The sequence below is a fragment of the Ceratosolen solmsi genome, unplaced genomic scaffold (assembly GCF_000503995.2).
Source record: "Ceratosolen solmsi marchali unplaced genomic scaffold, CerSol_1.0 scaffold6, whole genome shotgun sequence".
NCBI classification, from domain to species: Eukaryota; Metazoa; Arthropoda; class Insecta; order Hymenoptera; family Agaonidae; genus Ceratosolen; species Ceratosolen solmsi.
The window spans coordinates 4821265-4848241 of NW_011948414.1; the positions used below are offsets into that span (position 1 = coordinate 4821265).

The following is a 26977-nucleotide window of genomic DNA, read 5'->3' on the forward strand; positions in this document are numbered from 1 at the left end:
AAAAAAAAAAAAAGTATGCGACGCAACGATAGGCAAAGAACTCCAATATGGAAGTAGCGTGTTAAAGGATTATGGAAGCACGTGTTGCCTCGACGTAAAATACACTGTGTATGAAAACTTCTCACGTTACTCATTAGCCTGATAGAGTAGGAAAAATGCATTTCTTAAAACTAAAGGGAAATTCTTTCAATTTAGATTCAGGCAACATTACTAACCGTCAGCAGGTTGCTGGAAATTGACGTAGGCATAGCCGAGGGAACGACGAGTGACAGCGTCACGGCAGACGCGTATGGAGAGTACGGGACCGGCTGATGAAAATTTCTCAAAAAGCATGGCTTCGGTGATGTCGGAATGTAGATCACCTACGTAAAGCGAGGCCATCGGGTAGTTCTGCGCTCCTGGATTCATCTTCGCTTTCTCGTTGCTGTTTTACTCTTTTTTTTTTTGTACAGAAAGGAGAATTGCTAAATCTCCTTTTGAGGTTATAATTGCTGCGCGTGCTAGTGTAGATGAAGGAGGAGCCGCTGTTACCGCTATTGTTTTACTCTTTTTTCACTTTTTTCCCTTTTTTTTAGTTTTGAATTTATTAGGTTTTTGCCTCGTTTCCTTTTTTTTTTTTTTTCTATGTATGTATGTCGAGTGTGTTTTGTGTGTTTGTGTGTGTGTTGTGTGCGACTGTGCGTTAACGTGTCAGAAGAATCGGTACTGGAGAAGAAAAAAATGAAACGTTACTGCGTTACTTTTTTTTGAGTTGCCTCTCTCTTTGTTCTTCCTTCGATCTTCGCTGTTGCTGCTGCTCTTATTACCTTAGCCGTTATTTATAAGAAACGATTCTTTTCCCTTTCTTCGCTAATTGTGAAAAATTTTTCACTTCTCGTTATGTGCTTCTCACTTGGGAAAAAGAATTTTCTTCGATTGACGACGCGTGCTTCGAATCCCCTTACTTTTCGATTCCTTTCCGATTTTTCTTCGACAGATTTATCAGTATTTACCTCTCGAAGTTACTCTTTCTCGCGGATTTTCTCAGCTACGATTTTACGATTTTTTTGATTGTTTTTTTTATGTATTTTTATATTTTTTTTGTTTTTTTATTGATTTTTATAGGAGAGTTAATTCACGATAATGGAGGTGGGTTGTGTGACCTATTTTTGTGGAAAAAGGAGACACAACCACACGTGAACAGAACTCTACTCTTGATGAGGAAGAGGCGAAGGAATCACTGTCGCGTGTTCTATTTATACCCTTCGGACGCGCAACGCATTTTCCTACGCGCATAGTGACAACTAGCTCCATCTATTTACAAATAATCCCATTCGGTTTTTTCATTTTCAAGCTCTAATACACGACGTTATTTTTTATTTACAAATTAATATTTTGGTTTATTATAAGCTTAGCAAAAAAGGCTATGACTCGAACAATTTATAAATACAGAGTTTTTAGTAATTTTGAAAAATTAACAAGCACGTACGTATAAAACGGAAATGCGATGCAAAATGATATCGTGATGAGACGGTTTGCGCATGTCAGCAATTGTCATTACTATTTTGTTAAATAAGCGCCTGATTTGAAAATGAAAAATGAAAGTCTATAAAGTATTGTTCATTTTTGTTTTTTATATTGGTAGTGAATTTGTAAATGGCAGACATGTAAATATATATTAATAGCATGCAAACATTAGACATTAATAATTCTTGTTAATATTGTAATTATTAAAATTAATATTTGTGTAAAATGCATCAATTACAGGAATATTTTAAATTTAATTTCAATTTCAATGTTAATGATTCTCAATTAATATTTACATATAATTTATTAAAGAAAATGATTGAATATAACAAAAACCATTTTCTATACATTAAGTTATGATGTTATGAAAACTTGAATATGATGTACAATTTTTTTGAGAGAACAAAAGAAACGATAAAAATTTTTTGCCGATGAACATTGGATTTGCTTGCAAACGGGAATGGGAATTTAATGAATAATAAGAAAATTGTTATCGAATACAAAAGGATATATCTTGGTACTGAAAATGATTCAAAATTATAATATATATATATATATATATATATATATATATATATTTATTTATTTATTCATTCATTTATCTGTGATATAAATGGGCAAAGATTCTAGAATTAATTTACAAATAAATAGTTTATTAACACAATGGAAAAAAGTTATAAATACTTTAAATCGTTAATTAAAATTATAAAAATCTTAATTGTTAATTAAATGTAGTTGTATATGTATATATCTATAATTTTTTAGACAAATACTCTAAAATTTTCTATATTCTATAATTCTCTATATTTTTCTAGCCGCAATTTTTATTTTTCATTTATTTTTCAATTATTTTATTATTTTTTTTTTTTATCGTATTTCATAATTTACCCGACTATTAGGGTATATTAAAAATAATTTTTTATTTACCCTTCAATTAAGTTATATTCTGTAGTTGTATAAGCTATAGTATTAAAATTTAAATAAAATATTAAAATCGATATGATATGGATAGAATTAAATTTGCGTATATTTTTGGTATTTGAAATTTCAAATAAAATTCTTTAATTTTCAAAATGGGTAGAGGAATAACTTTTAATAATATATTCGTAATGTAAAAGAAAAATTATTTTACGATTAATATTCTGTGCTACTACTATATTTGTCACTAGAACAAAGATAATGTTATTATATCAATATGAATGTAAACGAAAATTTTTGTGAAAAAAATTGATCTTAGTTTAATGCATTGATCGTTGACAATTATTTGTAAACTAATCATATTGCTATTTATTAAAAACGATCAAGCATCATATGGTATTATAATTAAAAAAATGTCCTAATAATGAATAATCGTATAATTTTCAAATAATTACATTAAATGGAAAATTGAATTTTGTATACAAATTTTCTAAATAATCTTGAATAGCCCAATAATTCGACTGTCATAAATACGTTAACCAGTTGCTGTTATGGATGGATCCTCAATAACTATACATGAGATCTAGTTATGGCTAATTGAATTGAAATTTAATTTTATTGGCATTTGGGAATGCGCCAATTTTTAATATCTAACTTTACAGTCCGTTGAAACTATTAACAATCGCGGTATATTCCCTAAGACATATTTATAAAGAATTTTTTTATTTATGAGATGTAATGAATTTAATTAAAATTATGTATGAAATAATTATTTTAAATTTTAAATTTGAATAACATATGTTAGTAATATATATATATATATTTTTCATACTTTTATAATATTTTTCTTAATTAAAATTAAATTAAAAACATAAAATGTTAACATATGCATTAGTTTTTCATAATAATAATATTTTCATTATTAATTGCATCGATTTTAATAATAGACCTTTATATTACAATAAGTTAGAAAAATAATAAATAAACATAAATATGATGATTAATTCACGTATTACTTAAATTTCATTAAATATCAGCTATTATTGTTATTGTTATTATATATGATTTCATACTAGACTGGGTAGGTTAGTGATAACCAATAAGTTTAAATTTTCCTTGCGCATGTCGCAAAAGACTACAATTAGAAATACTCTTTTCAAGCTTGTGTGCATTGAACCTGGTGAAGTAAATCTCTTGCGGTCGAACTAGCGAATTAAAGTTTATTAATAAAATAATTAAGTTTTCATTGTAAAATGAAAAGAATAATTGCATATTTGCCACGAGCCGATTTTAAATATCCAGTATTTCTTAAAAGTATCTAGTATTCTTAGAAATACGTATTTTATTTATCTTACGTAATATATAATACTTATTCGTTTTTTTTAGATCAATCTATAAAACATTACCTGTATAACGCATCTGGATTTCGGAAATATGGTGATTTAATTTTAATTCAATTCTGAATTTAATTATATATCTAATTAAATATTTTGTAATTATATTTAAATATATTCTTTTAATAATCGTTGTTTAGGTCTTTTACGTGATGATATATTAGACGAGGATAAAATTGTAACAGAAGCTCTACGTCGTTTAGATCCAGATGTATTAGCAGAGCGAAATTTCAGAATTATTCGAGCTGGATATTTGTGTATGAGAAAGGATGTATTGCCTGAGGAAGAATGGACAAAACTTGAAAATGTATGTCTGTTTAATATATTTTTTTTAATATTAACTTTCGTTTCATCAAATAGCTATAAAAATATAATTTTTCATACAAGAAATTATAAGAAAGGATTGATTACTTTATCATGAACTGTAAATTTACGATGTTATTAATTTCTCTTTTATACTTTGGATAGAATTCATTAGATAAATCTTATGACAAATGAAATATTAGTTTTTCTAAATTTTAAATTTGTCTACTACTTGTCTCTTGTATTTTATTATTAATATTAGAATTTGGAAGTATATTGTTTGACACAAAATATAAAAAGTAAAAAACGGTTAAAAATCCAGACATATATATATATATATTCGTAGATATGTTTTATTAAAAATTGTAATTTAATAAATTATCATAATATATAATATATAAATTGATCGATATTAACGTTAAAATTAAATATGATTATTTTTAAATAATTTTTAATTCTTTAAAATTCTTTAAAAAATTTTGTGTTAGATATATTTTACTTAAATTATACTATTTGAGAACTAAATTTTCATTAAGCCAACATTCTATTATAATGGGAAAATATAAAAGAAGTGGTTTAAATTACATTTCAATTACATCAATATGCAAGTTTATGTTCTAATTAAATTTTATCAATGTTATAATGCACTAAAAAAAATTATATCTTTTAAGATAAATAAGAAAGTGTGTTTTGCTAATTTTATTTTAAAATACTAAATATTTTATAGGTTAGTAAATTCTAAATCTAAATAATATAAAATTTAATCAATAAATGTTTTTCACTTAATTTTTAATTATAATTTTTTGAATATAGCTGCTATTAAAATAGATAAATTTGATAAACATAATAAATAATCAATTTATTGGCAATATTTAAGTATTGTTAAAATATTGTATTAATATATATTCATATTTTGTATTTATTTTTTAAAATTATTTGTGTATTAAAATTATCATTAACCTAAAGTGTACTCATAATCAAAAAAACATATTTTCTACTAAATAATTGGAATAACTTTTCTAAAATAATGTGTATATAATGTATCGTTTATTAGTTAATATAACTATTTTACAGGATGTGCTGTATCTTCAACCGTTCATTAAACAAGTTGAAGAAGAATTAGCAGAGAAGGAACAGTGGGAGCGAGAGTGAATACATAACGTAAATTATATAGCTTATTCTATTAAATAAATAGTCATTTATAAATGAATAATTACAGATACATTGTCTATTCATGTAATGTACAAGTGACATACTTTTAGTTATGTTTAAAAATATAAAATTTTATGTAAATACACTGTCATATATTATTGGTAAAGTATCGAAGATTGGTAATAAAATATTGATCTGATAAGAAATTAAGCTCTCAAAGTTAATTATGTATAATTGAAAATAGAATTTTCTTAAGGATAAACAGTTATGGAAGTTTTTTTAATAAAAGATATTTTATATAATTAAAGCAATTTATTATGATTTCCGCATTTAATTAAGTTTATATGTTGTAAAAATACTTTGGTTTGAGAATTCAATAAAATTTATTTTCGATGCATAGAAAAGTATTATTTGTACTTGTATATTTTTGTTCATACAACCTTATAATAATTAATTTATTATTAGATTGAATTTATACTAAAATTATAAACGGATATTATTAACAACAAAATTTAATGAAAACTATAATTATAAATAAAAATTATTTCTTTCATTTCTTTTTTTTTGTAATTGAAATATTTAAGTAGTAATAATAATTGTATTTTATAACTATCCTAATTGATTTTTCATTTGTGACTAGAAGTATATAAATAATAATTTAGACACTCTATATTATAGAATTAAATAATATAAGGATTATGCTTAGTTGTCTTAAATTATGCCCAAAATACATTTTTAAACTTTTTTTTTTCATCATAAATTTTATGTAAAATATTGATATTTAATAATCACATATATAATTAATCGAAGAAACATCATTTAAACGAATGAAATATTATATTATATATTATATAAATTTTCTTAAATTATTCGTAAATGTATTTGTATTAAAAATTATGCGCAATATATAACAATTTGTAGATTTAACATGTTTAGATTACAATTTGTGAAATTATTTAAATATATTCAATTACATCTTATCTTTTTATACAATATTATTGTTATTTAATTTTTATTATTAATATTTCAATATAAATAGACCAAAATCTATGTGAATTATCATTTAATTATTTTTTATTATATATTTATTTCGTAACATAAACGATCGAAAGCTCGAATTTCATTTATTATTTAATATTATTATTATGTATATTAACGGAAATGATAATAGCAGCCCGATATTACAATTATACTAAAATTATACATTATAATTTTAAATATTAGTATATTGAGTTTTAAATTAAAATAATAAATAATTATTTTTAATTACTCATTAAATATTTATACATGCTCGTTGTCGACAATTAGTTAATTAGTAATTCTAAGAGTTAGGAAAACTTGAAAATGACAAATTTAACTTAATAGATATGATATGAATTCCTTCTGAATTTTAGTTTTTAGAAAAAAAGATGAAATAACCAATTTGCCAAATAATCGAACTCTAACTTATAATGCTTATCCATTAGATCAACAGTTAGTGCAAAATATTAATAATATGTAGTCGATTGATTGGATTGGAATTTTGAGAAATCTGCACTTATAACGTTGTTTATCATTTGAATAAATTAATTTAATAAGAATTTTTTAAATTTTAATATTTTTTTAATTTTGATGGGCTTTTATATTTTTATTATTTAGTATTATTATATTTTTATTACTTTTTTTGATATTGTTTTAAGAAGTTATATTATAATATTAAGTTTCATTGGTTTAGAATAGACTTTATAAGCTCTGCAATTTTCTGTCAATTATTATTATAAATTCTAAAATATTTTTTTCCAAATCATGAATTAAATTATGAAAAAATATATTAATTTAAAAGTACACATTTTTGGAATTGCAGTAATAATGAAATTATCGATTTTTTAATTAAGAATTTTTAATATTCTACTAAAATATTTTTGCAACTTTTTCGTGCTATAGTAAAATTTACGTAATATTTCTATTATCTTATACGTTTTTAATATCGATTGATTATAAATTTTAATTAATATTTAATTTATATGACCATAATGAATAAATCGTTTGCGTATAATATATATATTTGTCTATAATTATGCGAAATAATATAAATATAAAATTGTTTATATTACTTGCAATAAATTAAGTATTTTCCGCTGTATAGTTGCAGCATAGTTGAATAAAAAATAGTATTTTTTTAATTTTGTTTAAGTTAATATTTAATTGCAGAGAACTTAAACTACATACGGATAAGCAATTTTTATTTCAAACGTTAAATTTGATTATTTTTTTTGCTGTTATTAAATTCGAGTTTTCTATAATTGTTAAAAGTTTTAGTCTCAATGTTGAATCGAAAATTTTAACGAACAATTTATATTTATCCGTTACAGATGAACGATGCACGAATGATCCCGCATACTGTGATTTTCTACACTTTCAATCAATATTATTGATTATAAATATTCCGACTAAGAATTAAATATAGATATTATGTAATGTATGTAATCGCTTTCTATTTTAAAACTTGTAATTTTTTAAAACTACCTGAAGTATAGTTTTTTTTTTTTTTTTTTTTTTTTTTTTTTTTTTGTGGTAATATAGAAATCAAAAACTATAGTATTTCTGTGAATTTTTTTCATCGATGTCAGACATCGCTTTTCCTCGGGAATCGAGTGCTTGCGTATGTGCACATCTTATAAAAGTCAAGAAATTCAATAATAATATCACGAATAAGTACGAATATTCGCGCGCATTCGAAACACATTATGCAATACACAAGGATGTATTTGCACCGAACGTGCGTGCTTTGGCGATCAATAAATTTGGAATTCTTAACAACGGCGCAAGTCCTTACGACAGCTACGAGTTGTCCTAGCTGATAGACAACTGAACCAGCTGCGATTTTCACTATAAGGGGACGGTTAAGGGCAGCGCGCAAGCAAACCTCTCTGTCAAAAATATTACGACTTTGCAACGTCAGTGGTGCGTATGGCTATTTCATGTGTATAGTATCTTGCTGATACAATGTTAAACAACGGCTTTTGAGTTTTGTTAAAGAGCTGATTAGTGCTTTAGTTCAAGTTGTCTCTCTATGTCATATTGCTTTTTAAAGTGTTATGTACTTGATAAAAGATTACTGTCTGTAGGAAGGAAAATAGAAAGTTTAGGTAACGCGTTTTAAATATTATTGACGACACTTTGAGCGAGTTTCAACGAATCACGCTCGCTCTTCATTATATTTAACAATTAATTGTTTTCAAACCAATCTCGCGACCAATATTCAAAATAAAAATTATGTACTTTTTAAATTGAGTAATTATTTACTCGCATTAAACAACAGAATCGTGCTTAATTTGTTATATTCTCTATTCGGATCGTTTGTTAATTATATATTGTAGATAGAAAAGGAAGAATTGTTGTTTTTTAACATGTGCTATGAAATATACTTAGTATGATTAAAAATAAGTAAAGATTTTATTTTGTTGTGCATAATATAAAGAGAAAATTATTTTTAAACAATGAATCGTAACATAATTTTATAGGGTAAATAAATATATCTATATTTTATCGTTTTAAAACTTAAATTTAAATTTACGGTAAATACAAAATGTTGTATTTCTTACATATGACATTAATCAAATTCATGTATTGATATTAACATTATAAATCAATTGATTGTTCCATAATATTTCTTATAATAAAATTGAAATAACATCATAAAATAGTGTATTTTATTAAATTAACATTAGAATTCAATGCATAAGTAATATAACCTTTTAATATAGTTAACTAAAATATGCCTCACGTGCGAACAATTGATAATAGCAAAATTATTTCCATAAATATTAAAGTAAATATAATTTTAAAAGATATTAAACGAAAGCAATTAACATTTATGTTTTAAATATAAAATTAATTAATACATTATTCAATTTTTTTAATTATACTGAATATATATATATATATATATATTGTACTTTCTTATATTACACTACAATGTAAGTTGCAATTTCTTCTCAATGCAATTTACGTAGTAATTATGACGTGTATTGATTGCTAAAATTGCTTTTTGAAGATCATTCAATTTTTAAATTTAATGAATAATCTATAAGATTGTGCATTGTGTAGTATAAAAATAGAATTCATCTCTGTTAAACTTAAATATTTATTATATCATTAACATAGTTTCTAAATTATTCTTATTAATTTTATACATATATGCTTATGTTAAATAGTATTTTAATAAATAATCTTTATTATTATTATTAATTATATAGAAAAATGTATATTACATTCTGTAATTTTTTATATTAGATTAGAAAAATAAAAACTAGAAATGAAAATTATGAAATTTTAATTATGTTCTTAAAATAACTAAGTGTTCCACGAACAAGTACCATATGAAGCAAATACTGAAAATAAAATCTAAATGATAATGATGGAATGTGTGATTATAAACTTTAATGTGAATACTAATATATATATATATATATATATATATATATATATATAATTTTATTGTATTGATATAAAACACAATTATCAATTATTTTTTCTAACATTACTGATAAATTTATTCGTACGATTTAGGACAATTTTCTACTAATGATCATTTATTATATACAAAATTTTAATAAACTTTACGTTTTAACATTTACATTTGAGTCGAATTTGAATTTATTAAACTATCTGAGCAGATTTTCCGACTCACTGGAATAAAATAAAAATTATTAATTATTAAAGTACATATTAAAAAAAATGAAAATATTTATATTCAGATTTATATTAAGAATTTCATATTCTTAAATTCATTAAAAAAAAACATTCATTAAAAAAAAAGATACGAAAATATTATATTCAGAAATCTATATGATAGTTTAAATATTTTGTGGTACGTAAAGAAAAATATTTTTCAGACAATAATTAACTAATACTTAACTATAAATTGATATAATCCAAATAATAAATTAATACAAATTATTTTGACAATTTTTTAAATGATAAAATTACTTTTTAATAAAATAGTTTAAAAGTTTAATCTATTAAATAGATAATCTTGAATAGAAAAGCTACAATATTTTGTATGATATCATAAGCCTTTGTTTATTTCTTTTTAAAATTTATAATATTTATTAAAATAAAATATGAAATTTAATATTTAGCTATGGAAGTCATTATTTGTAAAATTATAAATTAATATAAAGAGAGATTGGATGAATCATTATAAAATATGTAATTTATAAATTAAGAATTATCAGAGAAATAGCTAAATATTTTTTAATTATATAAAACAAATGTTTAAAAATGGTTAACATTAAAAAAATTTATCCAGTCAAAATATGATTATCGATACATAATAAAACATTAATTATTTTTAACAAATTAAATATCTATGTAATTAGTATGCTGCAAAATGTTTCATAATAAGTGATTTTTTCATAAAGGAAAAAAACTAAATTTAACAAATTTTTAAAGAGTTTATTATTAAAAAATTTAGATTAAACAAATATGTACATATAAATACAGTTGATATATAATTATTTATTTTATTCAAGGTATAAAAGTTGTTCGATAGTAAGCTACGCTACAGTCTCTATAACATTATTTAAACAACGATTGAGAATAAAAATTGAAATATAGGTGAACAATTATTAATTTCGCATTAACATTAACATTTCTTTCTACAAAAATGTTCTATCTGTTAGGAGGGAATTATTTAGTATACGGACTTATACAATTTTACTTCTGTTGTCGGAGCGATACACAGTAGTACAAACATTACAAGTTCTTTACAAATAATGTAGAGAAGAGAATAAGTGATACGATTTCGAAATAGTTTCATTGCAAGAATTGTTAGGCAATTATAATTTCTGAATGTATTTACATACAAATAGAATAATAATTACATATATTATGTATGTATGTGTAAAATATTACATAATATATTGTTTTATTGTACTGTAATATGTAAATTAACGTATAAAATAATTGTATATAATAATAATCACCATCGATGTTCTTTTAAAAAATAATTACGCAATTGACTCATGGTACATAAATGCCAAAATGTTTATTTATTTTACTTACAGAAAATCGTTATATCATGAACATTTTTTGAAGTGCAACCATTAGACGTGTAATATTTATTAAAAAAAAAAAGAAGAAAAAAAACTATATTCATATCTAAACTGTTTTTCAATTATTTTATTATCAATATTCGCACAAATTCTTGTTTTATTTTTTTTTACATGACTAAAATAACTCAGACAGTATTGCTTTTTATTATTTTATATTTAATATACAAAATTGATCAGTCCACAAAAGAAAAATATTTCTTTATACATCGCTATAATACATTTCATATTTTATTTTAAATTAATAATTAATTTTCTAATAAACAATGTCATAGCGACGCATTATAAAAGAATGCCTTATAAATAATTACAAAAATTATTTAAAAAATGTCAATAATTTAAATGACAAATATATATATATATATATATATATATATATATGTTTTTATTAATTTCATTACAAATAAGATTTTTTAACATAGGCAATGTTTTTCATACAGCTAGCCTTTTTGAGATTTTGTTTTATCTTGTGATTTTCGAAGAATGTAAAATAACATAGCTATGGATATCACTGAATTTTGAATGTTTGAAAAATAATCTGAAATTGATAAAAGATCAAATCACATATGTTAGAATTAGTAGATATTTAAATAGATAATAATTCAGAAATAGTAGCTGAATAATAATGTAAAGTCCCTTGTTTATTTTAATATTTCTCCATATATTTTTTGTTTTTCCATTTTTGGGTAAGATTAATGAATAAGTAGGATCGAATTAAAGAGAGAGAGAGAGAGAGAGAGAGAGAGAGAGAGAGAGAGAGAGTATGAGTTTTGGCATTGGGAGGGGATGAGCGAAAAGAAGAGTAAGGGAGAAGATACGCCATCCCTATGTTTCTCTTTGATTTTAATTCTAAAGAATCAGCTCTTTTCATATGCATTAGTTTATCTTACGCATATTTTTTTTGTTATTGTGGGGAAATTAAATTAATATATATTGTAAGTATTAGTAAAGATTATAGATGTGCAGAAAATAAAAGATTTTTATAATAGTAAATAATCATTTGAAAAGTATTAATTTTTTTTTTTTTTTAAATAATCAAAAACTATAAGTCTAAAAAATAAATAACAAAATTTTTGTTTAAAATTTGTTTAAATAATTTTGCAATTTCATTGGCATACTTTTTAGTCTAATATTGAGGAAAGTCATCCGATTTCAGAAGTAAAATTTTATCATAATTTCAGAAAAGTATAGACATTTTTTATTTAGGACGAACAACAAATAACTGAAATTATGTAGTAACGCTTTTTCTACCGATCATTTAAATAATAATATTTAAATTATTAATTAATATGAAATCTGTTAATTTTGAAAATTTTCTACATATTAAAAAAAAAAAAATAGATACTTAATTATATTTATTATGGAAGCCTTTTTTTTTCTTTTTGTTTTTTTTGTTTTTTTTTTTGTATAAACGAATCAAGGATTGCTTGATCATATTTTTTGCTATAAAAATAAGTTTATAAATTATATTTTTTAGTTACTCTAACCTCTAAAGTAGATTATTATAAAATCATAATAAATAATTTATCACACAAATGTCTAATTAATAATATAATTTATCTAAGATATATATAGCATTAGAGAGTAAATTAATTGTAATGAGCCAAGATTTTAATCTTTTCTTACATTTATCGAAAATGTATATAAATATATATATATATATATATATATATTCGTATGTACGATACAACTAACAATATTAATATTAAAATATTGCTATAAGCAGGTATTTTGTATTTTCAATAATCAACGATTATTTATTTTTAATTAGTTACAATTGATAATCATTTTTAAACATTTTCTTCTTCACTTTGCTCCACTTTCCCTTAATTTGCTTCTCGTTGGTTTGTTTGCGCGTGTATATGCCATGGCTTTCTAACAATATTCTTTTACGTCTATTAAACGATCATTATTCACCTTTATCCATCCCTTAACTTACAAAATGACATATTATTTAGATTAATATACATTATCCTGTTATTTGTTTTACGAATTGATGTGCTGTGTTTGTATTCCATAGGATAAGAGAACGTAATTGATTTAGTATTGGTGGTTTCTTTTTATATAAATTTATCCGTACAGGGGCTATCGATCGCATACCCGAAGAAAGAAAGACAGCTTCATTGCTTCATTCTTCATCTCCCTTCTGCCTAATGTTTTGTTAAATATCTCCCGCAGTATTACTAATTATGTTTCAAAACACGAAAGTTTGCACGTAATACGTGTATTTCAATTAATTTTTGTTGAAGCAGACACGAGCGCAGCTCACCCACTTAAATTTACCTCAAACGAAGTCAGTTTTCCGCAACATTCCGTTAACATGTTGACATGGTTTAATCCTAAACAAGTGCTCATATCTAGAGCGTCCGAATATAGTAATTCATAAATTAATATTAGTGGATAGGGAATTTGTTATAGATTAGATTTAGATAAAATTGGTGAATAGGTACTATTATATTTGGACTTTTAGGTATTTTTATATCCAGTTGATTATAAGTTTCTTTTAATATAAAAACTTGATTCAAAATTTAAAATAAACTTGTTAAATTTTTTAGAACGATATAATTATTATCTGAAGAAAAAACAAAAACTATAACGTAATAATAAATTTATAATAAACAGGATTGAGCCTATTTCGTATTTACGTTAAGTGTTATTTGCTCTTGATCGTTTGAGCTTTCATACAAATAGCAGTTTTATAAAATAGAAAAGTAGCTACAAGTCATTTGTATTTATTAGCTTGTAAATTTGGGGCTTGGATTTATAAAAGATGTACAAAATAGCAGATAACTAGGTATATGGGACGTCTGTAGAGGTGCGCTGGCTCTGGGCGTACGTACGGATCGATTATAGCGAAAAAGGGCGAAAGAGAGGGGGAAGAATTGGAAAGATCTAGATAGAGGGGGTGAAAGAGAGAGAGAGAGAGAGAGAGCGAGAGCGAGAGGGGGAGAGTTGAAGTTGAAGAATAGACAGCTGGAGAGACCAGTGATCACATTGATGTGAGAATCTGTGAATATGCGTAATGGCAATAGAGAAAAGTGGTACAAGAAGTAGTAGACTAACATGTCGTGATCAGTTCAGTCTTTTTATTTCAAAAGATGGCAAACGATGTCGACTGAGTGATTCAATCCGCCGGGTGTTGCGCAAGCAGGTTATAATTTTGCACAAAATATTACTTAATTATAAATCGAGTAGTGCATGACTCGCTATACATGTGTCAGACAAACCTTTTGACTTTTCGTTAGTGTAGATCGCAAGTAGTTCCATTCTTGCCGTTTTCTCATGCTTGTTTCATACTTCATTGTTCAATTGTGGTGATGTACGAGAAGGTATCGTTGTTTAAAAGGATAATATCCCAATTACCGTAGACAGTTATTAAAGTAATTGTAGATTTTTGGAATGGACGAGACTAAAAATAGAGAGATTTACAAAGAAATGTACGATATCTAGTTGAAGTTAGTTATCAATTCGCTGAAGTAAATCTATATTATTTCTACACTATTACTACATATCTTCATGAATTCATGACATAAAAAATAGAACAGAGTAATTCATAACTTCGTTCAATTGATCTATTTTCGTATTATTTTTTATTTTTTAGTACATGTAAACAATGTTTTGAGTACTTTAGTAATCGATTAATTTCTTTTGACATTTCAATAGTTCTACTGTACGCGTATTTTAGTTTCGCAAATTATCTCAATACATATTCCTTATTAAATATAAAAGTTCTTTTATTTATTAAAGACAAACAAAAAATATAACGCTTTAAGTAATATAAATGTATAAAAAGTACATTCGACTTTGTAATTATCAAATAATAATTAAATATGCAAATAATCATATATTTATTTATATAATAATATTTGTTTATTTACTGTTATTAAAAAAAAAAAAAAAAAAAAAAAACTTTATACAATTAAAATAATTTATTTATTTATTTAAAAGTCAATAATTTATATTTCTAAAAATTACACAGTGTATAAGTAGCCGTTAAAAATCCTTTCTAAATATGATAACGTGTATAGTGTTTATTGTAAATCACTTACAAGTTATCTTTATCTTTAGTTACGCGAATTAAAGATATTAAATTAATAACAAAATTTGAATGAAAATGGATGTGAAAGCGAACGTAGTTAATCAAATTGTTGCAAATTTACACGCGCAATGTTAGTTTGCATGTAATTAGCTAATGTATAAAAATTTCATTTTTTATATTTTTATAAGTGCTAACGAAAGCTTAAGTTGTCTAATTTTATTTAATTTTATTTTTCAATTAAGTTTCACTATTTGTTTCATACTTTATTTCGCAAAAACATAGTAATGTTCCAGCAAACAACAATTAAAAAATTGTAATAAACTTAAACAATATTAATATCAAATAATTATTGTTTGATTTTTATATTATGTTTTAGAAAAGTTATTCTGATTTAATTGTGTTCTAATTTAGCAGTTTATTCGAATTAAATACACGCACACATTCAAACGTAAGCTTCGCGTGCAATAGGATTAATTAATTTTGAAATCATCTAATTTTCTATGACATAATTAGAATTACGAGTTACATATATATATTGATGTATGAATTTTGAATTTTTGTAATAAAATAAAATATATAAATATACATATATATATATATATATATATATATATATATATATATATACATTATATCTATCGATTTATGTTTGATGAAACACAACTTATGCAACAAATTATTAATGTTATAACTGTAATAAAACATGGGCTTACTTGATATATAAATGAATGAGTAAATTTGCTTATTAGGATGCAATTCTTGTAATTAATTATATATATTATATTTATTTGTTCAGTGCTGATAGTTTATGATAGTTTAATACAAAATAATATTAGAAAAACTACATGAATATTGAAATGAGTATTTGTAAATTTTAGTTTGACTATAAACACCATATCGCGTTGATTTTCTAAAATTATTTTTTAAGTCAAAATTTTAATCAGTCTCATTATTTTACCAGTTTTAGAGTTTCAAATTTCACAATTGCGTTCGTTGATAGATCCGCGATGGAACTTAATTCATAACGTAATTGTCTATAATTTTTTTTTATCGATTTATTGATTTATCGATTATATTCTTAATAATTGTTTATCAATATTATTTTTACTTATTTTTTTCACTTTACTTAATTATTATTCAAATAAATGTATATGAATGATTAATTAGAGTGGCAAAGTTAAACGTTTCATTGATATTAAAGTTTTCGTTATTCATTTGAAAGTATTTGTATTGAATTCAATTGTGAAACATTGCAAAATAATAGGCTACATTTAATTATTTTTTTAACTCAACAGAGTTTGTAATTTAATCATTTATAATTATTAATTATAATTTGTTAATTATTAGCATAGAATTTGATTGTCAAATTTCAGTATAAATTAAAAATATTTTATTTTTAATACAAGCCCAAAAATTCTTATTAATCTAGCAAATTAAATGATATTTATTTCTTTATAAGAATTAGAATATCAAGTGCATTGTCATTATATATGTTCAGAAAATTTTACTGGCCAAATATTATTAACGTTTCATTATAAGATTCGTTATCGAAAATTCAGAAACTTTCTAAATACTAAAATAAAGATAACATGTTATTAATTTACAATATATTATAATATATGTATTTATTATTTTATATCGTAATATAAATATAATTCAATAGGATACTTAAATAATCGTATCAATTACGAATTATCAATGTAAATGTGATTTTTGTGACATCGACGTAAATTTAGAATGTATTATCGAACAATATACGTGACAAAATTAATCACTCAATTATTTCAATCATTCTTACTTTTCCGTAGCATAATTTTGTCCAATGCTAAATTTCGTTATATTTCCAGTTCTTCCTTCTCATTACTATGAACCTTTTCGTATTTAGTAATATGCTTGTAATGTATTAAAAAAGGATATGTCCGACTTAATGTTTCAGATGCGGAAGCCACGGAGAGTAGCTCGCTTAAACGCGAGAATATTTTCGCAAGTGTGTGACATTGTTAATAATTGTAATAGGAAAGACATTGGAGTGCATCAGCTTCCAGTGGACATAAAGTTAATTGCCGCAACGATAAGTCTCCTCAGTATGGACAAATCAATTGAATAGCTCATGCATGCATCTTCGCAGATTTAAATATGTTATTTATGATGTATGAAGAATTACGAATAGGTGCTACACCAATAAGCTACCTCTCATTTATGTACAAAACTATGAGGACAAAACTCGTCACACTATTAACAAAGTAATTTGAATTTAAAAGAACAAAAAAAGTATATATTACATTTATATACACAGGCATATACACACGCGCGCGCGCGCGCGCACGCATGCATACATACATAGGCGTATGCGCGTGTATGTGTTTGGCTGTGCATACGCATGAATGATACATCATTATAAACATAAAAAGACAGCATTAAAAATTTGATTACTGGCAATAATTTCTTATAGAATTGTTTATTCTAGTTCTATCTTTCGCACCAACAATTTTGTCGGCTACAACAAGTTTCATCAACTATTTAAACAGCCAATAGTCCATCAAAAATATTCTGGATAATATATATATATATATATATATATATATATATATATATAGCCCAAAGCGTAATAATCAAGAGAGAATTGAACAAGTTATATTATTAAAGCTTACTAACAATTAACAAGTCAAGAAATTAAAGAGTAATATAAGATAATCATGACTGCAGTACCATATGATAGTAATCTTATATTTCTAGTCGTTGTTGGATTTATAGTAGCATTTGTTTTGGCTTTTGGCATTGGAGCCAATGACGTGGCCAATAGTTTTGGTACAAGCGTCGGAGCTGGAGTATTAACCATATTTCAAGCTTGTATTTTGGCCACGGTTTTTGAAATTGCCGGAGCTGTATTAATAGGATACAAAGTAAATAAATGCATAATCATATTGAAAGTTATATTATTTATACTTGTTTACCATTATTATTATTATTATTATTATTATTATTATTACTATTATCATTATTGTTATTATTATTATTATCATTATTATTATTATCTATATTAAAATGAAATATTTCTAGGTTTCTGATACTATGCGCAAAGGAATTTTAGATGTATCGCTTTATGAAGGACATGAGAAGGAACTTATGTTTGGAGCCTTATCAAGTTTGGCTGGTTCAGCTATATGGTTACTATTGGCAACTGCTCTTAAGCTGCCTATTTCCGGTACCCATTCCATTGTCGGAGCAACAGTTGGATTTTCACTCGTTTGTAGAGGCACAGCAGGAGTACGTATAATTTGAAGAAGAAAAAAAAGCAATATTCTTTTTTTTTCTTTTTAACATGAATTTTCATTATCGAGAGCTTAATTCACATTTACAATTGTATTAGGTAAGGTGGATGGCTCTTTTAAATATAGCCGCATCGTGGTTTGCCAGTCCCTTACTTAGCGGCCTTGTATCCTCATCTATTTTTTGGCTTATTCGAAAATCCATATTACGGTCTACTAAGCCTCTTGAGCAAGGTCTTAAAATGCTGCCTTTTGTTTATAGCCTCACCATTGGTATCAATGTATTGTCAATAGCACACGATGGGCCAAAGCGTAAGTTAGATACAATATTTTATCTGAATTATTCAATTGCAGTGTCTTATGCTTACGTAATCATTCAAGACAAAAGACAAGTAAATGCCATATAAATGCAAATGTAATTTGAGCAAAGTTTTATAAGAAAAGTAATTTTTTTTTTTTTTTTTTTTTTTTTTTTTTTTTTTTTTTTTTTTTATAATATCGTTAACAATCAGCTATTCATCATATCATATACCGGTATTCATAAGCTTTGAACCTATTAACAGTTTTATAGAATATAAAATTGAAAGAATACAAATTTGACGAACGAACGCGTCATTTGTTTTAATGCGCAGTTCTGATGCTGGATAGAGTGCCGTGGTGGGTTAGTCTAACTGCCGCCTTAGGGTTTGGCGTTCTTTCGGCTGTGATTGTTTATGCGTTCGTTGTACCCTGTCAAAAAAAGAGGATCATAAAATCCCATAGCAGTAGGAACAACGATCGTGTCCCAAACTTGGATGCCGCGGACAATAAAGAAACGACGGCTTTGTCGGTGATTTCGCAACGTTCTGGTGCGACGACTTGTCACAACGAAACGTCTAAGTAATTACATATTACATATACATGTATAGTCATCTTATCAATTGAACTCGTTGAGAAAAATTTTCTACCTTGTTATGAACGCACTCCGTTTAATGCTCTACGAGAGGATCTAGCCACTTGAAGGTTCAGCCATTTCACCACTCCTATTCCTTCTCGGTTTTTCCATTAATCTTATGTCTATTCTATTCCTCATGTTCCACCTTTTTCACCTCCATTAAACTAATGGTATTCAACGTAATTATGTCTATAAATATCTTCTTCGTGGTATAAATATCCGAATAAGTCATAAATGTTCGTATTCATAGTTGAAATATTTAACGATTGATCTAATAATCGTTAGCGTTATATTTAACAAGGTGTATAATAGTTGCGTTGCAAAAAATTTCAGGAGCCTAGAAGAACCGCCAAAGGGTCAACTAAGAGGCAATAATAGCGCGAGTCCTCTATTATTATCCGCGAGTGTCGGCGATGCCGAGTTTCCTGGCGGTCAGAGTTTGGATGAAGATGCCGTCATGGATTCGGAACATCCGGATGTTTCGAAACTTTTTGCCTTCCTTCAGGTACTAACCGCAGCTTTTGGCAGTTTTGCCCATGGCGGTAATGACGTGAGCAATGCTATAGGTCCACTTATAGCATTGTGGGCCATTTATGCCGAGGGTTCGGCTAAACAGGAAGCTGAAACACCCTTACTGATACTATTGTACGGAGGCTTGGGAATTTCCACTGGTCTTTGGGTCTGGGGTAGACGAGTCATTGAGACGCTCGGCCAGGATCTCGCCAAAATCACTCCTACAACAGGCTTCACGATAGAGGTGACTTTAACAAACATAAACCTTATCTTTCTGCTTAATTAAATATCATTGAATACGAGCGGTTTGAGATTGAGTATTAGAGTAACGATATGTTACCGAGCCTCTGCACGTTACGCAAGTCGTCTTATAATGCATTTTATTACATTTTCCATATATACTTGGGAAAACATTTTGAAAATATTTTTAAGGCCTCAAATATGGTATTTCAAAGAAAAACAAACAAAAAAAAAAAAAAAACAAAATTTAAATTTTCCAAATTTTATTACACTTATTAGTTGTCGTTACGATAATACGAATTTGATAATAGAAATGTGTTTTCGTGGTAGACTTACAAAGTTATTAGGATCGTATTACATTATTAGGATATTATTGCATCTACAATCCGCTTGTCGAATTTCAACGCTATAACCGACTATAGTTAATTAATTTTCAATTGCTCTACAAAAGTACATATGTCGTTTAAATAATTAATAATCTAACATTTATCGATACAATCTGTGGTTATTTAAAAGTTTATTTATAAATGCATATTTTGTTCTTATACGGTTGAATTTGCAATAAAAGGGAGACTAACTTTTTGTCTAACTTGAAATAACTTTAAAGATTTTAATAATGCACGAAGAAATTAATCGGACAATTAATTATAATAATAAATTAAATGAAGAATAAGAATATGAAATGGAATTAATTTTCGCATTCGGTGAATTTCCAGATCTCAATTTACGGTGAATCCACTATACCACTATATCCACTATACCCTTATGAGTCATCTATTTTGCTCGGCTGAAATTATTCGTTTATCGTTAGGTTGGCGCGGCAGTGACAGTGCTACTGGCCAGCAAAGCTGGCCTCCCAGTTTCGACAACTCACTGCAAGGTCGGCTCCGTCGTCTGCGTCGGTTGGGCCTCGAGAGGAGGCGAGGGTGTCAGCTGGGTGCTCTTCCGCAACATCGCCTTCGCCTGGCTCGTCACCGTCCCCATAGCCGGCTTACTCTCCGCCGGCTGTATGTTCGTCTTCCGGCAGCTTATGAATGTCTGAGGCCAGCCGATGCGAGCAACGTACGCGCGCGCGCGCGTACACCTACACGGACACTAGAGCGCGCAAGCAAGCACGCACGCACGCACGCACGCACGCACGCACGCACGCACGCAAACAAACAAGCAATCAAGTACGCATGCAAGCACGCACGCACAAATGCACGTACGCGCGTGTGCCCACCCAACAACCACCACCAACGCAACGCAACGCAACGCAACGCAACGCAACGCAAGCGCAACGCAACACAAGCGCAACACAAACGCAACACAAACGCAACGCAACACAAAACACAATATCATACAATACAACAAAACATAAGGCAACATAAAGCGAAGAGACGGGCATATGTAACATACGCTATACAAGATAAATCCGCATGTTTGCATATACGGTTTAACGAGGGTATTGCGTCGATATACCGCAGAAATTATTTTCAAGTGGATTATTTTAAAGAGCCGTTACTCACTGCTAATTATGATAGCAACACTAATTAAGACGATCTAACGTTATTTTGTATTAAATCTTTACTATAATTGATATAGTTTTAAACAGATACTCTATGCGGCTTTTATTTCAACAGGGTAAAACGTTGCTTCTTTTCTTCTTACAATTGTTTAATAATGTTACTTTATTTGAAAAGTTTAATGCCCATCTATTTTCAAATAATACGATAGATTATTTACACATTGTTGACACATTGTTGACAATCACTTTACTATTAAATAAGAGATATACTACGATATTGTATCGATGAATATTAGATTATTAATTATTTATTGTTTTATCTATTGTCAGATCGGATAAAATGGTAAGATAATCTTGCGTTAGTTGTAGTTAATTATGATTAAAATGAACCGTTATTATCTTAAAATTCGTTAAGATTATGCTTTCTCTCTGAAAAGTGTCTAAAAATTGAAGGAAGCCTGATTATACATTGTAACATAAAGATAATATTTTTTCATTCATGAAGTAAATAGTTTGATAAATTGATTCGTGCAAAATGTTTCCGAAAACAGTGATAAGTATTTTGAAAATTTTATTTTCATACTATTTTGCTTGACACTCTTTTGTATTTAATACTATATTCTTCGATGCATCCACACGCTCACGTGCATGCATTTATACGAAAACCTAATGTGATATGATGTCTATTCTTAATTAGAAACCTAATCGTATTTTCTAATAGTTCAAGCATTTTAAATATTGTATTTTAGATACTAGATTAGAAAGGCGGCTTATTTTATAGTTCTAATGATAACATTTATCGTATTAACATTAATTATTTATTGCGATTATTATGCTTATACGAGTTACACTTAAATACACGAAATTTGTGTGCGCGTGTGCAGGCACGTCCACGCATGCAGACAAAAAATTATTAAATTATCGATATTTGCTGAAGAATAATAGTTTCTAGAAAAGAAAATTCACTGTTTTAATGCAATGAAAAGAATTTTGATCAAAAATAAAATCAGCTAACAATGTTATGAAGTTTATGCGTACATATGAAAGGTCGATTGGATGTTTCGATTATTGACCAAATAATAAATAATACGTTAAAAAAAAAAAAAAAAAAAAAAAAAAAAAAAAAAAAATAGTTATTACTTTTTTTTTATTAATTATTAACGAGTTATATTTATCTATTAACCATAAGTGAATAATAGTCTTTCTAATTGATGGTTGAGTAGTGAGTGATTAAAACATAGACATCTTTTATGAACCTAAAAGGAATTTTTTTCTTTTTTTTATGTTTAAGCTATTTTCATAAAATTTCATATCTAAATTTACATTTGTCATATTATCAATGATTTGCTAAGACTTTATTAAAACATTTCTATAATTATACCGCGCATTACACTTTTATTATATCTTTCATAAACAAAAACAAAAACAAAAACAAAATAAAAATATTAGATTTTTCAATTAAATAAATTAATAAATCAAGCTTTTAATGCTTTAATAAAAAATTCTATGAGAAAACACAAATGACGAAAGTAAGAGTGTAATAAAGTTTTTCATAAAATTTTGAATTTTAAGTGAGATGTATTTGTAATTTATTAACTTGTGCATTTATTACTAAAATGTCTTATAATAATTTAACACTGAAATCAATCATTTTCACCATATAATATAATTATACACGAATTGAATATAATGAAAGGCAAATAATTGCTCCGACTATAAAGTAATGAACTCGAGTTAAATTTTTCATTAAATTACTTAAATAATACATTCATATAAATATTTACGTAAAGTCTGTGCTTTACAAGCGTATTATTACAATGATCTAACTATGTATTGTCATGGTGATTAATGTCGTGATTGATTCTTACGCAAATAATTGCTTCATGCTTATGAAGTTTCGTTTATTATCGATAGTACAAGATTCAGCGTCAGTAATCGATTCACCAATCCAGATGTTATTATTATATAACCGTTGCTGATATTGTGCAGCGTTTCGCGTCGTTAAGAAGAATTAATTGTCATAACAACGTGATTCGGCGGGCATTGCGAGTGCAAGTACGTTTCCTTCTCTGGATGTTTTTAGGAATCAATATAGTGCAGTTGTTATAGAGATGGCGATGACGAGCCGACGTGAATTGAAGCAATGTTTGATTCAATACAATAAACAATGAAATTTTATTTTTTCAATAAAGTGCTTACATCCGAAGTTTTTGTTACTGTGATTTAATATTATATTGGATGTCTTATCTTGTTGATATGGAAAGTTTACCACTATTACCGGGCTATACATTTTCAAACTGCAATTCTACGGTATGGAACAGCAGTTAAAGCTAGAGTACCGCAAATTTCAATATTTTCATATTTTGCTAATTTATGATAATTGACATGATGTTAAGTTCACTTTACATGTAATTTAAAACTGCCTTTTATAACATAACCTTATAGCTATATTAATAGGTTTAAGTTTCATTAAGTAAAGTTGATGTTGAGGTAATGAAAGGTACATTTTTTTTTTAAATGTGAAGGTTTTTTCTATTATGCTTGGGAATTATGAAGCTCTTATTAATGCGTGAAATGTTAAAATATATCATTGATAATTTTAAAAGAAAAATATTAATTAAAATATACGTTAATAATTTATGTCAATTTTAAGATATGAGATATTTTATTCGTACAAAAATTAAATAAATATATGTATAATATGCCAAATTTTTAATGGGAAATATCTTTTATGAAAGAGACAATTCTTTTTGACGTACTGTAAATGCTAAAAATTATAAATTTAAACTATTTATAAATTGAAAGTATAAATAAATGTAAGTTTATGAATTTAAGTATTTTAATAGATATTTTTTTTTTTACAGATAAAAATAGGATTTAATATTTTTTGTTAGAAAGAAAAATTTTTATAAAATTGATTAAAGTTTTTTACAAAATAGACATAAGACAGAACTTGAAGTGATATTGTAAATCAAATTAATTAAATTAATTTTCATTGCATTTAACATTCATGCTAATGTCAACTTCGGTGTTTATTAATCTTTAGTACAGCAAACAATTTCACAATATGGTGTATATATCCTCCCTGTGGTATTCTAGATTTAACTTTGATGTAAAGTACTTAATCAATATGATGTAAATAAATAATCTACGATTGACTTTTATTAGTCAAAAGATTATAAGCTGAAGCAGAAATTGAAATTCTTAAATGGATTTCGAGTAATTCATGACTACAATGGTACTGAAGATTTCTTAAGTAATGTTAAATTGGCTGAGTAAGTAAATTATTAATATGATTTTTTTTAAACTATGCTCCTCTCATGATATTGCCAGGATAAATAATAATTGAACAAAAACTCGATTGTGTTTAAAACAAAAAAAAAAAAAAAAAAAAAAACCGACCATACATAATTATAAATATATATTCAGATTAGAATAAAAATATATTGTTACATTTTTCATATAAAATAATTAGATGGAAGTTCTTTAAAACTCTTTTTGCTCTTAAAATGTGCTTAAAATACTAGAATTAAAAATAAACTAATTGTAGTACACGAGATTATAATTAATATACAATTACGCTTTTTTTTTCATTCTACTAAAACTATAAATATTAAATCATATGAAATATTTTTATTTATCGATGATTACAAAAAATATAGTTAAAAAAAAATTAATATCTGATATATTTGAATAAAGTATTATTAGTCAGTGATTTTGTTAAGCGATTAACAATTGTCGATATATTTTGTCTTTATTTTATAAAATCTATTTATTATATTCAATTTTATTATCAAATATTTATATTATAAGAATGATAAATTTAAGTATTGATAGATAATCGATGTTAAATCGTATAAAATATCCTTGTTTTTCAATGCCAGTAAGAAATATATTTTTAAACAAAATTTGGCATTTGATATTTTCAACAAAGTATCTGCAATTTTTAATTTTGTTAAATTATCATAAATTGTCGTTGTATGTTGTTTTTCATTAAATAAATCTATCTATTTATATATTTAATTTTATTATAAAAAAATTATATTGTGAAAATTGAATGAAGGTTTAAGTCATTGAATTTTGCTACTACGTATGCTGTTTTTGTATTCTAAAAAGTATCTAAGTTATTTATGGACAAAAATTTTTAAAAAATTATTGAATGTAGTCTTAGAAAAGATATAATACAAGTTATTGATCATAAATCCTTATGCTCTTCCCGTTCAAATATTTTTCAATCAACTCTATTTTATAAAAATATATTCCTAGTTCGTCGTAAAAACGAATTTTACTTTCAATTTATTTTTTAATCAGAAGCTATGTAAATTAAATATATAATATATTGAAATATTATAAAAATATTATAATATATAAAATTATTTATAATAAATATCTGTTTTATTATAATTATTATTTCTGTAATAAAATAATGAAATTATATATTATTAATTATTATCATACTCAATACAAATGAATAGTTATTTTAAAAAATAATGTATTTTGAAATAAAATATGCTAGCATAAAAATCTCATTACTATTGTGTAATTATTTCATTAATGTTATGTTAAAGCAAAAATAAAATCAAGGACAACCTATACATATCATTACATATTATTACGTAACATTACTTATAAAATGTCTTATAAAATGAGAAAAAGAAATATGCAAGTTTTTTTTCAAATTTTTGCTATCAATAGTTTCTTCATGATATTAAAAAATTTCCATTATTATTTATCATCCCAGAACATTAATATTCTTTTATTTCAAATTTCTATCTTAATTAAAAAATATTGACGTAAAATAATATAATACTAATAATAATAAATAAATTAATATTAATTAGAAAATTATAATGACCAATTTGTATTTCAAAATTTTTTAAACTTTATACAGCATTAAGTACTGTCCTTTTAGTTTATAATTAATCGTATTATTACTTTTATCATTACAAAAATAATAATTTAAAAATTTTATTTCGCGTTCGTTGTATGGAAATTTCATTTTATAAAAATAACATATGATTAATTAGATATATTCAGATTTATATTAAATTTAAAAAATGTATTGTATATCTTATATATATATATATATATATATATATATATATAT

General features: G+C 25.4%; 4 protein-coding genes across 4 annotated transcripts in view; 3 read left to right on the forward strand and 1 right to left on the reverse strand.

Moving 5' to 3' along the window:
- Positions 1-609, reverse strand: part of pAbp (poly(A) binding protein) — a 10647-nt gene extending 10038 nt beyond the window's left edge. The window contains exon 1 of the mRNA XM_011506704.1: positions 216-609. Coding sequence (XP_011505006.1) covers positions 216-408 — 193 coding nt within the window. The 5' untranslated portion in view covers positions 409-609. The remainder of the gene's footprint in view (positions 1-215) is intronic.
- A 1970-nt stretch (positions 610-2579) lies between these two features.
- On the forward strand, positions 2580-5327 carry LOC105368374 (cytochrome b-c1 complex subunit 7). The gene is made up of 3 exons (XM_011507381.1): positions 2580-2583; positions 3959-4125; positions 5196-5327. Exons 1-3 carry the CDS (start codon positions 2580-2582, stop codon positions 5271-5273), a joined length of 249 nt encoding a protein of 82 aa, XP_011505683.1. The 3' UTR covers positions 5274-5327.
- Positions 5328-18030: 12703 nt separating this feature from the next.
- Positions 18031-21442, forward strand: NaPi-III (Na[+]-dependent inorganic phosphate cotransporter type III). The gene is made up of 6 exons (XM_011506706.1): positions 18031-18310; positions 18468-18674; positions 18778-18988; positions 19309-19555; positions 19944-20367; positions 21175-21442. The coding sequence occupies exons 1-6, from the start codon at positions 18104-18106 to the stop codon at positions 21403-21405; spliced, it is 1527 nt and encodes a 508-aa protein (XP_011505008.1). The 5' UTR covers positions 18031-18103; the 3' UTR covers positions 21406-21442.
- A 2162-nt stretch (positions 21443-23604) lies between these two features.
- The window catches only part of LOC105367873 (EF-hand domain-containing protein 1), a 9419-nt gene continuing 6046 nt past the window's right edge, over positions 23605-26977 (forward strand). Inside the window, exons 1-2 of the mRNA XM_011506707.1 lie at positions 23605-24180; positions 25039-25145. Coding sequence (XP_011505009.1) covers positions 24109-24180; positions 25039-25145 — 179 coding nt within the window. The 5' untranslated portion in view covers positions 23605-24108. The remainder of the gene's footprint in view (positions 24181-25038; positions 25146-26977) is intronic.